Below are 16,438 nucleotides of genomic sequence, written 5' to 3'. Positions count from 1 at the left end.
CTAAAGAGTAATTGAGAAATCCAATAAAAGACAGACGTTGCTACAGTACTAATATTATGTTTTTAATTACAACAAAATGTATGTATGTCTTCATTTTCTTGTTTGCAAACACAAATTAAATGAATTTAAGAGATATTTGTTTAAATATATTGATTGTCAATTGTAGAACGTTTTCACCCAGACAGTTTTGTTGATGATATAAATTTATTGATAAAATCAAAATGCATATGACGGCATAATGCATAGTGATTACGTAAACTGTGTTTTGGTGACAATATGGTAATATATTGGAACACTGTTAGTGTTGTTGTTATTTGTTATGCGACTTTACTAATATTTTGTAATGAATGTAAAACCAAACTATATACATTTAAATAATTACATTAAATTAAATAATTATTATTTATCTAGTGTAATTTTGTGTACTTACGAACTCTGCCTTTCCCGATTTTCTCGTCTTTGCATTTCTATTGCTGTGGTCGCAATTTTGCGTCTGTTATCTCCTTAGCTGCCAGCAAAATGAAATGTGGGTTTATGCAGAAGAAATGAATGGTTTTGCAAATATGTGCAAATAAGCCACAAAACCAAGTACTTGGTTAGTGTGAGAAAGTGCTTAATGAAGTTTAACGAAATTTGTAAATTTAACGTATACACGTGAAATTAAAAAAAAATCAATTACAACGACTAAAAAATTTTAGGGAGATGATGTTGACGGTGTATATAGTAATGATGGGTACGGTTTTACGCTATGTGTTGCCACCACACGCTCGCGTACGCACTTCCTCACATTCCAGGACACTCGAATCCTTTTACGCTATATACAACTAATAATATTTTATGGTGCGTCAATGCGTTATTTTTATTTAACGGCTGTCGGTGTTATTCAATATTCAATTGCGTATTATGCACATTATATGTTTGTGACTGGCGATTAGCGTGATTCCTGATATTATTATTGAGTTTGTTTTCCAATCCCTTTTTTCTAACAGCATGAATTGTGCCTGCTTTTAATGTGTTGACTATGGTTACACTGGACTGCGTTATATGCCAAATTACATCTTTGATTTATTGTTAGTTCGAAATTGATAACTTATTATAATCTCCGCCGGATCAAGATAGTTTTTGCCGTTGTTACTGATTTTGTATATCGATGAAGTAATAATTAAGTTTAGTATCTTTTAAACCACATGTTTTTTTGAGGTGACGAAATCTAATCTTCACACAAATATTATTGAAATGAAAAATTGTTAATGACAAAAAAATTACAATTGAGCATTTGTTAGTTTGACATAATTTATACTGTGGACTGTGGTGGAGCTTTTGTTTTTATTGTCACCAGGCAGAGTTTGCAACATTGATTTGTTTAATAAATCCACTTTCACTGAATATCAAAATATTGAAGTTATTAAAAATTACAGGCACCAATCAGTAACAGTATTGGTATGTACTGTTGGCTTGAAGAGAGTAAATTAAGTAGTTTACCACTTTTTAAATTATATATTGATTTTTTGTCAGTTTACACAGGATTAAAAAACACATTATTTTGTCATATTAAGCGTTTTTACAAAAAACATGTATTTATTTGAATTTTTTTTTTTGACACTGCCGGATTCGCATGAGCATAAACACGCGGTATATTGATTTTTTAATGTTGTTGTTCGTTTTAATGATTTTTAATTTTTATTCAATTTTATTTGGTTAGTTAATTATTTAACCTAGTCGTTTTTTTTTATTTGTGTAGAAGATTTGAATTTTTACTTTTGAGAACGTTTCATACGCACAGAAGCATAAAAGACCCATGCGATCGCGAACATTAATTAACAATTGTTAGGCATTATTCTCACTTGATTTCGAAATATTGTTTAAACGTTAAGTTGATAGATATCGATATAGCAGAATCTGTGCATGCACTTTGTTCGAAATGTTTTTGCAATTTTTGCGAACGTAAACTTGATTGTGTAATTGAAATTGCTATATTATATTAGTTTTAACCTGAAAAAATAAAAAAAATTAATTAATACATGGTTCATATGTTCATGCGATTATGTTTATGTTGTTATGTTCTTAAACTATATGTATATTTGTACAGATGTATAAACACAAAAGTCATAATATGAGATTAAATTAAAGAGATAATGACATTTTTGGGAAATTGTATTTGCTTTTAGTAAAAAGTACTAAAGTAAAGTTAAATTCTTAAGTATAGAATTAATTTATTATAGATTATTAATATTATAGAGTTTAAAAAGCTCAAAAAAACATATCCATCATATGTTTGTATGTATGTATCAATGTAATAACAAAGCCTTTGCAGGGCTCACTATTATTACTTAATGAAGTGCCAATATCTTTTAACTAATTTCCTAACAAATGCGCTTATCATGTTTTTAAAATATATTTTTAAGATAGTTAATTTTTTTTTGTTAAAACGCCATATATAATTCATAAAACACTCAGCATTGCTCCCAAAAAAAAACATTTTACCAATGTAAAAAAAGAGCGATAAATACTCTGAATTTTGCAAAGCCATATTCACCATACTGAGAAGTGAGTGAGACAACAGTAGAATTTTATGATATTTTGCCTTTAACTTCTAATTGGTTTTCATACTTCTCAATTCTGGGATTAATACAGTTGCAAAATATAATAATCAGTATAAACAAAAGTTTATTTGCATTAAAACCACTATTCAATATATGTAATTAAACCATATAACTCAAAAGAAGATATTGAATGTTCACAACAAATTTCCAATTGTTCTCTACTCATCGCGACATAACCAAAAATACACCACTTACACCTGCCAAATTTCGATTGAATACATAATTGAATATGGGACAGCAAAACTATTTCACAAAAACTTGTTTTATTAAATCATGAAAGTCAGTGAGTTAATAAGATATTTTTTATTTCAAAATAGCAAACACCTTGGGGTGCGCTTTTGCAAAGTAATCACCAAGCAGTGACTTCCATGACGTTAAAGTTTTTATCTGCACTTTTTGTTGCGATTTTTCGTCTCACATTTGACATAAGCACACACACATATATCATATGAAAATCATTTACTTCCATTGCATCACAAATATAAATGCTTTTAATTTCTTTTCAAATACATCACAGTTTTGGAAAGTTTTAGTTATCCGCCAATGTATAAACCGATATTTCACTTATTGGCAAGCGTATATGTAATTATGTATTGAATTTTGGTTATGGAACACATCAAAGCATAAGGGTTATTCTGCAGCATTTATGCCGATATAAACTAGGCGAGGCAAAAGACTACGAAATATATATCAATGCCAAATATTATTAATATTCACTAAACAATACACTGTTATTTAAATGTTCTGAAACTGTAATAAGGAATTTATAATTTTCATACCACACAAAAACACTTTAGAATACTGTCGCGCCGACTAGCCGCTGTGCAGCTTCACAACGAAGAGGTGGGACGAAAACACCCAATTTTAATCATACCCATGTATTTTTAATACTGTCACCCTGTGGACAATAAGAAATGAAACCGCAGATTGTTGGTTGAAGAAATCCACTGACAATGACACTATTCAACCTGAACATTTACTTATTGCGTGCCGCCTTAGTGTGAATGGGACAAAAAAGTGTATGGCGGAAAATCACACAGCTGAATTGACGTTGAACAAATTGGCAAGCAATTTAGAGAAATCTTACTGGATAAAATGACAATATGAAAATTCTGCGAATTATTTAGATTTATAGCATACAATAGTACGATTATTATGGACATTTCAACAATTATTGGCTATTTTATATTGGTAATAAGTTATCATAAAAAAGTTGAAGAATACTGTATGCTTAGCAATATTGTAAGGAATGGGATTGGATCATTTATATTAAGGTTATACATTTTAACCTACTACTTTTGCACAAAAATAGATATTGTAATATAAAAATAATGCCAAAATGCATTAGTCAATGTAGTATCAATTTGATTCATATTATTTGTCAATTTCTTTCTTTTCGACTTTGCAGTCACAAGTTTTGTGTGTACACGATTTTGCACTTCGTATATTCCATTATCTCGTTTGCGCTTTAGTACACTATTTGTCTCATTTTATCCACAAGTATTGAAATATATTTAATAACTTTTCCAACAAAGCAAGAAGGAGCACACCCTACACACCCATGTAACCGAATGAGTGGATTTTTTCCGCCTGCCGTCACCGATAACCAAGACTTTTTTAGCATGAATTAATTTCTTTAAATGTAAATAATAAACTTGCACAATACTCAATAAGTTTGTAAAATATATTACCGGAATGATATTCGTCTGGAATATCTTGGTCAAAATGACCATATAACCGCAATGTTCTATATTTACACCACACCAAATCACTGCAGCAAGCAAGGGAAACTACGAAAAATAGACGACTGACTGAATTGGCGTTGCCAAATGTTTAAAAAGTATGCACCCAAAGAGGTGTGGTGAGATCTGTTAATAATAAATTACCGAAACTATTTTCACGGTAAACATAAATGTAGGTAATGTTTTGGAAAACAAATAAATTTGTTGTTGTAGCAGCAAACATTATTACCAAAACAATTAAGAAGAATGTTTCCGAGCTAACAGTTTTTTGGTCGCATAAAAATCCCGACTTTAGTGGGTCTATTTTTCAAATTGGATATTGCAAAAAAATCATAGTTTTGTTTACCAATCTATTATTACAAAATTATATACCGGTATTTAATTACAATTGCTTTCATTAAATGAAATACAAAATACTTGAGACATAAACGTATTACGAAAAACATTAATTTTTAAATTAAGACAAATATTTTACAATCATAAGAGCTAAAATATTACTAATAATATACTAGGTTTGTCGAGATTCCACTTCACGAAACTCAGCTGGGTCCGTGAATCGTACAGTTAAAATATAGAAAATCGAAGGGAATGGGATAAGACATAGAAAAGCATAGTGATGGCCCAGTGCAATTATACCATAGGCTAACAAAAGCCAATGTACAGCTGAAAGAAACAATTTGATTATTTTAGTTATAATTCAGATATGTGCACAATTTTTTACTTACAAATAACTACAAAATTTTTAACTTCTAACAAGGAAGAGCGTATTAGCGATTTAAACGTCTGATCCAATTTGATTGAATAATGTATGGCGTTTGTTATCATAGCAATCCCAATGCTTAAATATGGAAAGAACCAATCTGAAAGCAAGAAGTTAATAGGAAAAACACACTTATATACATTTGTAAGTATTTACAAATAAGACCGCAAGCAAGCGCGTGTATGGATGTCAGAAGTGGGAGGAAGTAAAGCGCCGCGTAGATGGGCGCCTTTCCACGCACATCAGTAATGGCGCTCACAATTGGACGTATTAAGAACATTGCTGCTAGACACAAGAAGTAGAATACGAGAACGATGGTTTGACTGTTGGAGAAAATTGTGTTAAAATTATTCAAACTACATACATACATATATATTTATTTTTAAATATATGTAATTAATACTTACAGTGGATATACAGCTTCTTGAGTGCAATGCAAACGTGTCTCGTAGTTTGGAGATGGGTTGTAGAACAACGTATACCAATCAGTGAATTTACGTACACCACAAGAATGCAAGCGGAATTCCCACATGGGTTCCATAAGTAATATAGCCAATATTGCCGAAAGTACTACCTCTATGAAGGCACAGGCCGTAAGTATTAATTGCTTACGTGAAAATCTATTTTAACAATAATAGTTGTGAATAAATAAATAATAAATGTTATGGCTTAGTACTTACTTGCGATCTTTTGCATTTAAATCAATAAAGAAGCAATGCAACATTAGTGGCAACATTGCCATAAATCCTAAATACAACCAAGAATAAGTGTTCAATTCATCACGACACGGTGAACAAACGAAAGACTCATTTACGCGATAGCCACGTTCACAAGCACCGCAGTCGGACCAACTACCGTTGTCATACAAAGTGCGACCGCAATATTGACCAGGACAACGATCCATTATGTTGGTTTTGATTACCACTTTTAAAATGCGTAATTCACATTGGTACTATAATATGCTTTTAATTGATGAGTTTGCTTTATTTTATGGATTATAATGCATAATGGTTTATTGTATGTTTTAATTACACAAAAACAAACTTTCGCTAATTCTTGTTTACCATTTTCTAACAGCTGATTTCTAGCAATTTTTCAGACGGGACGTCTTCCGTTCACAATTGATGAGTTGTGAATGGCTCATCAAATGCTTATTTTAGTATCCAACAGATGCCGCGCTTGTAACATAAGTTCCATTAAAAAGAAAAATATTTGAAACTTTAAAAATCAAGCTAACGTTTATATATTAGAGAACTTATGCTTAAAACTATAAAAGAAAACAAAAAGTCTGCTTGTTTTTCCAAAACTATGAAGTTTTGCAGAATGGATAACAACAATATTTCAGGTCTCGAATAATTAGACAACTTTAATTTGACCAAACACCCTACATTCATCATTCACATCCCATTAATTAATATTTGCTCTCTTGTAACGGGTGATTTTTTTGAGGTTAGGATTTTCATGCATTAGTATTTGACAGATCACGTGGGATTTCAGACATGGTGTCAAAGAGAAAGATGCTCAGTATGCTTTGACATTTCATCATGAATAGACTTACTAACGAGCAACGCTTGCAAATCATTGAATTTTATTACCAAAATCAGTGTTCGGTTCGAAATGTGTTTATCGACAAATTTTGTTCAGCGATGAGGCTCATTTCTGGTTGAATGGCTACGTAAATAAGCAAAATTGCCGCATTTGGGGTGAAGAGCAACCAGAAGCCGTTCAAGAACTGCCCATGCATCCCGAAAAATGCACTGTTTGGTGTGGTTTGTACGCTGGTGGAATCATTGGACCGTATTTTTTCAAAGATGCTGTTGGACGCAACGTTACGGTGAATGGCGATCGCTATCGTTCGATGCTAACAAACTTTTTGTTGCCAAAAATGGAAGAACTGAACTTGGTTGACATGTGGTTTCAACAAGATGGCGCTACATGCCACACAGCTCGCGATTCTATGGCCATTTTGAGGGAAAACTTCGGAGAACAATTCATCTCAAGAAATGGACCCGTAAGTTGGCCACCAAGATCATGCGATTTAACGCCTTTAGACTATTTTTTGTGGGGCTACGTCAAGTCTAAAGTCTACAGAAATAAGCCAGCAACTATTCCAGCTTTGGAAGACAACATTTCCGAAGAAATTCGGGCTATTCCGGCCGAAATGCTCGAAAAAGTTGCCCAAAATTGGACTTTCCGAATGGACCACCTAAGACGCAGCCGCGGTCAACATTTAAATGAAATTATCTTCAAAAAGTAAATGTCATGAACCAATCTAACGTTTCAAATAAAGAACCGATGAGATTTTGCAAATTTTATGCGTTTTTTTTTTTAAAAAAGTTATCAAGCTCTTAAAAAATCACCCTTTACCAAAAATAACATTCAATAGTTAAATCATTCCAATAAGTTTATTGAAATTATTCTTAAATTTCCATTTACAATAAGTGATTGTATGTAATTCGGAAATCTAGAGTTCCAGCTCCTTTAGCGCAAAGTTTAAAATCACAGAAAGCAATCCCGCATCTTCCAATTCCAAAATTTCCTTGCGCATTTGTTCATTCTTCCTGGGTAGTATCAACTGCATAATCAAAAAAATATTATTTACAAATTTTTAATAAATAAATTGGCTGAAACTTATTACTTTTTTGATATGTTCACGTTTCACCTCATCCCGACACAAAGCCAATGCCACGGCTGCCATATGTGCACGTTCCAAACCAATGCATAGCTCAGCGAATTCCACCAAATTCAACCTGTGTACAATTGGACAACCCTGAAACAGCATGTAAAATTCAAATAAATTAAATTTTGAAAAACTATAACTTACCTGTAAGCGAAAGAGCGCCTTTTGCAATACTTCCTCCTGTGCAATGGAACGCGTCTGATTGGCAGTTTTGAATGGTTGCCACAAGACGCATTCCCATGCAACTGTCAAACCCTCTATATATAGGAATTTTTGTTCGCACGACAATACATCCACTAAAGCATTCAATTCACGCACCATATTGAACATTGCCATACGTTTCAGTATACCATTCCAGATTTTCGAGTGAAATATATCGAAGCCCAAACAAATATTCGCTAATATTTCGAGCGTGTGCGGATTTTGTGCGTTGCGTTGCCAAATCGTTTTTAATATATCGATTTTATTGCATTTTGTAAATGTTTCCAAATTTAAATTGTAACCCAACTGTCTTAACTCATGCACACACTTTATGGTGATGTATTGCTTCTGGCTAAGTACACTTTTAAATGATTCGCTGCCATCATTTAATTTCGAGAAACATTCGTACATTTGCAATTGTTTGCTGGTGTTTACGCTACTGCAATTGTTTAAAAACAAATATTATTTAAGTATTTTGTAATTGTACGAAAATGCTGCATTTACCCATCATCTGGAAAAATGTGCGCAACAAAGAAGTCTACGGCCTCCTTCTTCGGCCAACTGTTGAGTATGTAATTAGATCTGCAATATAAAACAAAATATTGCTAGAAAATTGCTCTAAAAATGTTTATAGGCGGCACTATCAGCACCTCTTAACATTTTCTGCTGCATTGCCGGCATTTGTCTCGCTAACCTCGTCTGCACAGTGTTCTTCGAACAGGGTTTCTTCCAATACATTTTCGCTGCCCGAACTTACTGTGAATGATAACCACTTCTGCAGCAATTGCAATTGCATCGCCGCTAAGTCCAAATTATGCAAATCAGCAATCTCCTGCGCCACTTTATTAATATCCAACTTGCTGGACTTCATTATCACCTCATGATGATAAAGGCTATAAATTAGTTCAGTTGGGTTCTCAACCAGACGCAGTAGTTTCTCTTCGGTGAGACCATAAATATACAGCAAATGCTGTGTCTTAAGTATGGGATATTTGCGTTTAATTTTCATCAATTGATCCTGATACTTCTCATTGGTTATAACATCGCTATGTGCCACAGCATACTTATAGCACTCATGCGAAGCTTCCACTTGATCGGCGCCGTCTGGTGCATAATTCGCCACAAAATAGAGTATCATGAATACTTTTGATGGATTGGTGACATGTTTCACGAGCCGCAGTATCTGTAGTTGTAGTTATGTGTAAAATATGTAGTAGCTGTACAACGCTGAAAATCAGTGCAATTGCCGAACTTACCGATTGCAGGAATGCATTATTCGTCGGCTGCAAATGCCATATCTCGGACTCGGTTTTCGCTTTGTACTCGCCAATGGAGTTTTTCACTGCCGACATGCAAAAATAATCGCGCACCTTTGCCACATCACTCGAACCTTTAAGCATGGTGTGCATTTGCATGAGCGGAAACCAGCTCTCACAATTGTCTACACTTAATTCGTTGTCTTTGAGAAATAAAATAAAATTATATAAATAAAATAAAAACAATGTTTCAAAAATTACACTTACCCAAAGTATCCTTTAGTGGCTGTTCGATAATTGGTTTAAATGGCAAGCGAAAACGTGCAATTTTTGGCATAACACCCATTTCACTTTGTGACTTTAGCCACATATCGGTCTCCAGTGGACCGGGTCGATTGCGACGTCGCTTCACCATTTTATGCTTGAGAAATTGTAAGACTCTCTTCCAAATGCCCATTTCTTTGGGCATTTTATCGAAAAATGACAGTACTTCTATAACATACAAATACAGCTCGTAAAAATAAATGTTGATCTAAAACAGAAGAGGTGTTACAAAAATGTAATGTGATAAACCATTAACGTATATAAATATGTAATTCACCTCATTTATGAATTGTAACAACTTTGCCGTTATTAAATCGGCATTTTTGATTGCATGCAAATATGGCTGACATAATTTGCGTATGTCGTTAACTGTACTTAGTACAGCCAGTTCTTCCTCACCGAAAGCATCCGTCTTTATTTCATATTTAAGCTCCTGACCAACCAAATTGCTCAGTACCTAAAATTGTTATTATTATTTTTTTGCTTTAAATGTCCATATGCGAAAATGTACATGGCTCACCTGCGTTATAAGTATTTGCTGATAGTCTAAATTGAAATCGCGACTCATACGCTCAAGCCAAATCACATCTAATTTCTTATTGCAAAACAATTTCAATAATTGTTGTATATTATCGGTTTCGGGATTGAATTTGCCTTTTATGCTGGGGTCCTGCTTGCAGAATTCCATGTAGTAGTATTGCTTCAAGCGCCTAAATAAAGATGAAATAAAATTTAAGATAGCTTACTTCCAATTGAATAAAAATAAAAATTATAGCTTGCACTTTACTTATTGCGTATTGTTTCTACATGATTGTGACCTTCCTGGTGTACATTGTACATTTCGGAAAGTGTCAGTAGGTTTAGACGCTGTTGATCTGTCTTCAAATCGTTACTCAGCATATTCAGCAAAGATTCTTTATTTTTATCCGCGATTAGCATGACGAAGAGATCTGACAATAAAAAAAAAAATTAATTGAATAAAATCAATAAGAACTATAAATAAAAAAAAATATGAAATAGGAAATATAAATAATTAAATAAATAAAACCAAAAAGAAATATAAATATAAATAAAATAAAAATAATAATAAATTTAAATAATTAAAAAAAAAAATAAGAATAATAAATTTAAATAATTAAAAAAAAATAATGAAAACAATAAAAAAATTAATAAATTTTAATAAACAAAAAAAATATAACAATAATAAATATAAATAAATTAAAGAAAAAATAAAAATAATAAATTTGAATAATTAAAAAAATAATAATTTTGAATAATAAAAAAAAATTTATAATTAATAAATTTAAATAAATTAAAGAAGAAATAATAATAAATTTAAATAAATTACAAAAAATATAATAATAATAATAATTTGAATAAATTAAAGAAAAAAATAAATTTAAATAAATTAAAGAAAAAATTAATGAAAACAAAAAAAGAAATGCCAAACAAACACAAACAAAAATAGTTATGTGCAATTGTTACCTATAAAATTGACATCCTTATTCAACATCACATTACGAAACACACGCGATAAATGTAACGAAACGAAATCGGTGCTGATAATATTGCATTCGTGTCGCTTTTGATATTCCAAAATATATTGCACCATTATGTACCAAATATCATGCATTTTAGCTTTGATCAATTGCTCCAGCGACGAGAAGAAATCATCCATTGCCGCATCCTTTTCAATGTCATCCTTTAGCATTGTGCGCAATTGCGTCAGCAAACTGTTGGTGGGCGCTGTTTCGGCTAAGAGCAGCAAGATGCTACGTGCCACAAATTTCATAATCGCGGTTTTCTCAATGACCTTACTCTATCGCAGTGAATTGAAAGTGTTAAAAACAAAATTTGTTTAAATATATCAATTATAACCTACTTGTATATGTGGTTGCTCAAGTTGTACATCGACTTGATCGAAAATCGATACAGAGTAACGGGTTTTCGCTGGCGTCGTGGGTTTGGCATTGAATGAAGTGTTTATTTGTGCTGCTGAGAAATTTAGCGTCATATCAGTGAGCGTAATTTCGGCAACATCCAATGCTTTGCAGATGTTCTCGTTGACCTCTTTCTCTCTATCGACGTATAAACATGTTAGCGCGTCGACGGGATAACTAATAGCGGCTAGTTGCACATACTTCAGCAATTCTGACAATTCGGCTAGCTTGTGGGGCTCTTGTAGTGAGGCTTGCAGAAGTAGTTCATAGACTAAAGGGAATGTGAGAACATCGGTGTCTTTCTCTAAAGAGTTGCACGTGCTGGCACCTTTATTAAAAAAAAATTAAAAAAAAAAAATTAAAAAAAAAATTTAAAAAAAAAAAAAAATTAAAAAAGAAATTAAAAAAGTTAAAAATAATTTAAAAAATATATATTTTTTAGAAAATAAAATAAATTACATTAAAATATAGAAAAATAATACTATTATAGAAATCATAATATAAAAATACATTAAAATAAAGAAGAAAATAATATAAAAATAATTAATACAATATTATTTCTTTATTTAATATTAAAATATCTGAACCGAAATTAAAAAAAAACTAAAAGACTAAATTTAATGAAAACATTAAACGAAATTAAAATTAAATATTAATAACGTTGCAAAAAACGGGGAAAAGCGATCGTTATGTGAAAAATTTTTTATGCTTTCTGCAATATTGTATAATGAGGAAAAAATTTCTAAAACTAAAAACTGTTTAAAAAATGCATAAAAATGTAAAAAAAAAATAAATAAAAATAATAAAAAATAAATAAATAAAAATTATAAGAAATAAAAATAATTAAATAAAAATAAAGTCATGGCAACAACTTCACTTCACTCACTTTTACTACTACGCATTGCTAATATCTGTTGTGTTAGCAGCTCCAAGGCCAAACCAATGAAGTCAGCGCTATTTTGCGGTGTACAGTCCACAAGTTGCAGTATGGCATAAGCCAAGGCGCTGGTGAGCGGCAGACAGTGTATACGCCGACTTATATGCAAGACACCATACACTTTTTCCAATTGCAGCGCTGCACACAGATCTGCAACTTCGCTAACAATGAAACGCGGCACATTCACCGTTGCCTGACTACGATCCATTATACACTCAATGCCGCGATCGAGCAGCTGCAAACGTTTTGTTAGTGGCACCAATTCACTGACGGCGCCAACATGCAGACGAAATTTGTTGCAGAGCACAAAACGCTGTTGTATGGCGCGCAAACGCTTCACAACGCTGCGACAGTTGGCATGTGGCACGATCAAATGGAAGAAATCAATTAAATCTTTTTCTTGCTCGATGTCCTTATCATCAATGGGTGACGTGGGGTCCTCAAGCATGTTCTGTAGTTGAAAGAAATTTTTTTTGTAAAAAATATGAAGTAAACAAGTATTAAAAATTAATCAATTCACACTTACAGCCAAAATATTGATCACTTCCATGCAGGCTTTGTTGTGTTTTTTATCACTAAGAGATTTGAAAAATTCATAAGCGAGTTCCGGATTCTTATTGCATACTAAATGATAGCAACAACTAAAATTGGCGCTTATGGCTATATCCGGCACGATTTTTGTAAGTGTACGTATGTCGTCCAACATGTCCGGAAATTGCAGTTTAATCACACGCTGCACAAAGAGTGGCATATTGGAGTCTAAATTTGTGTCCACCGGCCAGCCGTATTTTACTTTCATAATTTTTATAACTTGTAATTCGTATTCCACATTTATTTGGAACGCAATTGGATGTGTGGAATAGCGCAGTTTTATAAGAGGATTTGCAACATTTGGCCAAGGCACCGGCGCGCTCTAAGGGGTTAAGAATAAGTATAAATTACAAAAGTTACTTTGCCAAACGAACTCATGCATACCTTTAGCACAAGTAAAGCGCACTCAAGTCTGTCGTCTTCATTGTGTAGTAGATCTATGCAGACCACCGAACGTTCTAGCCAGCTGCTCAGCGAATTACGATTGGTCACCAAAAGTTTGATATACTGACACAAGGGCTGCACTGGAGTTTTACCCTTCTCTTGAAATATGGGATAGAGAAAGTCATTGACCAGACTCTTTAAATTATCCAAATGCACGCGTTGCAATATACATAGCGCGGTCTCATCAATTGAGTCTTTTAGATAATTATCTAGCGTAAATATTAAATTGTAACGCTTTTTCAACACCGACAAATCCTCCAATGCATTCACCAATTCGCGAAATTTAACAATATTGTGTTCGTGTTGGCGTCGTACGTCGCTAAGAGCGCGATAGGAAGAGAATGTAATTTTAAAACTATTAACAGCTCTGCTTCGATACTTACCAATACATAAATTCAATATCCTCGAATATCTCCGCCACTTTACTTGCAAATTCTAGCCCAATCTCTGGCCAATGGTCGGCATATTGCAATGTACGCGTCTTTTGTACACACCATTCCGCAAAGTATGGTGTTAACTTGGGATGGGTATTGCTGACGGTAGGCACAAATTGGCGCAGCCATTGCAACACATGAAAGGGTTCCGTGTGATTCGGTATAAGTGTGAGTAGTTGCCGTATGTCGGCTTCTTTCAAATGTTTCATAATAGCGCTAGTGTGGCGCTTCCAAATCAAACATGCAGCTGGCATATCGGTTTTAAACAATGCTACAATCATTTTCGTAAGATTTGCATGATACACGAATTTCGACCATTCCGAGTTGACCTCGTAGGGATCAAGAATTGTAAGCGTTTCTAAACGTCGTAGCTGTTCGCGTACTTCTAGCAAATCCACTTCATCATTCTACAGGTTTAGTAATTAATTTAAAGAAAAATAAGTGTTTCTGCGCATGTTTTACTCACTTCTTCGTTCAAATGCTTGAGAATTTCCAATAAGTAACGCTCCAGCGTTCGGCGTGAGGGCATATTAATCATGCGGTTGTGTTTAAAAAAATCACTATTTTCAATATTTTGTAAAACCGCAAGTAAGTCCTTGAAATATTGTTCTAGCAATTCTGCATTATTCTATTATAAAGATTAATTGCATGTTTCAAAGAGTTTAGAATTAAAGCAAGTTACTTACATCGCCGAATGACGTTAACGCCAGCAATATACGCTTTGCTTTTGCCTCATAAAGTGGTTGTAGACACAATTCAAACTGCTTGCCGAAACTCTGCAATATTATTTATATTTCAAGTTGTTTTTATTCAAAATATATGTTTTTACTAACCTCAGCTTCATCTAAAAGTCCTTTTGATAAAAGTTTCTTAAAACGTTCGCTAGGATGTGTTTCGGAGACCAAAATCATTTCAATCTCATTTGGTAAGTTTTCTGCATTTATGTCTTTGCCACTAAGATAGTATAAATTAGCTGAAGATTTCGGCTGTTGCACAAGCCACGCCTGTTCTGACACTTCTAGCTCGTTGTTGCATTTAAAAGCTGGTTAAAAGTATTAAATAATTGTGTAAATAAAATAAATGTATATACATCAGTATATTTTTGTTTACATGGATACTCCACAAATTTTATAAGGCGTTCGCTTCCCGTTTCAGTTGACTTAACCAGCACAAGCAACTCGATAGACTCATCATTGCATTCCAGAATGATTATTTCATCAATAAGAAGTTCATTGTCCTTTTGCACTTTTGGAAAATTTAAAATTTTCGTTATCGGACAGAATTCTATTAGATGACCGGAGTAAGTTAAAAGTAAACTGTAAAGAAAGCAAACACAATTTTTGTTTTCTTAAATGTTTGTCTTACAAGTACTCACATGAAATTCTCTAAATTGAAAATATGTTTCACACCATTAAAACGTTCGGGTAAAGTAATTTTTGTGATATTCGTGCGATCTCTGCAGAAAACTGCGTTACGTGAACCTGCTATATAAAGCGGTAAATGCTGTTCAACATCTGTTTCGCAACTACTCCGCGCTATCATAACTGTCGACTCCAAATCGTTTAAACCACGTCCATTACTCATGATTCTTGTAATAGCAACGGCTTCGAACATGCTTTCTTCAAAAGTTACAGTGTCATTTTCTCTCAATGTAAAATTTGTATTTGCTTCGAGTGGCGATTCGTCGATGTCACTGAGCCTATAATGAGATTTCAATGAACTGGTAAGCTGTTCTTGCAAAATATGTATGATTTTACTTACCGATAAACACTTCCATTTGTACAACTTATATAAAACTTCCCGTCCAGTTGTTGTATACCCGCAAAAGTGCGTCCCGTTAAATGAACGTCGTCCGTATTCACAGTTAAATTAAATAAAAGTAATCCTTTAATAAATATGCCATGTATTTCGCCGTTTCGCAAACCGACCAAAATTATATATCCCGTTGTAGAGATTGCTATAGCATCGATATGGGCGCTGAAGTTCAGAAAACTGCATTTGGCCTCCAATTCGTCTTCGAGCAATATTAAACTTTTATCCACAGCGATGACAACCTTTTTATTTTGCAATGATGCAAGCACTTGCGGATATTCTTTGACCTATAATTATGATTGTCTTACAAAATATTTTTGCACATATTTTATTCTCACCTCTTCCCCACTTTTGATTCTGAAAATACCACGAGATGAAAACGCATTCGATATGGTTTCATCCTCAACTTGAGATGGTTCATAATTACACCACATTTTATATATTTTTTACTGAATTTATAATATTATGCTGTTTTAAACTTTTACGGCGCGCGTCTGTTTCTTTTTTAAAATATTTCAATTGCGAATAGCAAATTTACGCTACTGACGGCGACATCTACAGTTATTATGAAAACAGTTCTTATTGGAATTAATTGAAGTTGTTGTTGTAGAGGGGAATGCTGATTTGCAATCCTTGTTTGGATAAAATTCAGGTACGTCGCGGAGTGTCGTGGAAACGGAACACATTTGCAGTATAAAAAGTTTTGTTTTCATT

The 16,438-nt window shown here is 33.1% G+C and overlaps 2 protein-coding genes across 3 annotated transcripts in view; both read right to left on the bottom strand.

Moving 5' to 3' along the window:
* The window catches only part of Jkamp_1 (JNK1/MAPK8-associated membrane protein), a 54,029-nt gene extending 47,687 nt beyond the window's left edge, over positions 1–6,342 (bottom strand). Inside the window, exons 1-7 of one of the 2 annotated variants that reach the window (XM_054235868.1) lie at positions 6,170–6,342; positions 5,786–6,086; positions 5,513–5,725; positions 5,262–5,428; positions 5,071–5,205; positions 4,295–5,008; positions 828–1,992 (exon numbers count right to left, since the gene is read on the bottom strand). In XM_054235868.1, the coding sequence (XP_054091843.1) occupies positions 4,854–5,008; positions 5,071–5,205; positions 5,262–5,428; positions 5,513–5,725; positions 5,786–6,009 (894 nt within the window). In that variant the 5' untranslated portion in view covers positions 6,010–6,086; positions 6,170–6,342 and the 3' untranslated portion in view covers positions 828–1,992; positions 4,295–4,853. The other variant, XM_054235867.1, reaches the window with a different exon arrangement.
* Positions 6,343–7,491: 1,149 nt separating this feature from the next.
* LOC105215807 (uncharacterized) lies at positions 7,492–16,390 on the bottom strand. The gene is made up of 23 exons (XM_011189930.3): positions 16,063–16,390; positions 15,674–16,011; positions 15,288–15,611; positions 15,023–15,228; positions 14,746–14,954; positions 14,599–14,688; positions 14,379–14,540; positions 13,862–14,319; positions 13,419–13,797; positions 12,970–13,356; positions 12,393–12,894; positions 11,449–11,834; positions 11,052–11,385; positions 10,354–10,516; positions 10,087–10,276; positions 9,844–10,023; positions 9,510–9,774; positions 9,243–9,445; positions 8,637–9,169; positions 8,491–8,568; positions 7,930–8,425; positions 7,744–7,875; positions 7,492–7,680 (listed from the first exon to the last, which is right to left on the bottom strand). Exons 1-23 carry the CDS (start codon positions 16,156–16,158, stop codon positions 7,570–7,572), a joined length of 6,222 nt encoding a protein of 2,073 aa, XP_011188232.2. The 5' UTR covers positions 16,159–16,390; the 3' UTR covers positions 7,492–7,569.
* Positions 16,391–16,438: the final 48 nt, after the last annotated feature.

Source organism: Zeugodacus cucurbitae, chromosome 2 (assembly GCF_028554725.1).
Source record: "Zeugodacus cucurbitae isolate PBARC_wt_2022May chromosome 2, idZeuCucr1.2, whole genome shotgun sequence".
Lineage (NCBI taxonomy): Eukaryota > Metazoa > Arthropoda > Insecta > Diptera > Tephritidae > Zeugodacus > Zeugodacus cucurbitae.
Note: the sequence above shows the minus strand (reverse complement) of the source record. Positions and strands in the feature narration are given on the sequence as shown.

Coding starts and splice junctions, on each gene's coding strand:
- LOC105215807 (XM_011189930.3), bottom strand. CDS start 16,158: ATGTGGTGTAATTATGAACCATCTCAAGTTGAGGATGAAACCATATCG. Junction 10,277..10,353: donor GTAGAAACAATACGCAATAA/GTAAAGTGCAAG, acceptor ATCTTTATTTAG/GCGCTTGAAGCAATACTACT. Junction 9,446..9,509: donor GCCACTAAAGGATACTTTGG/GTAAGTGTAATT, acceptor TATTTCTCAAAG/ACAACGAATTAAGTGTAGAC.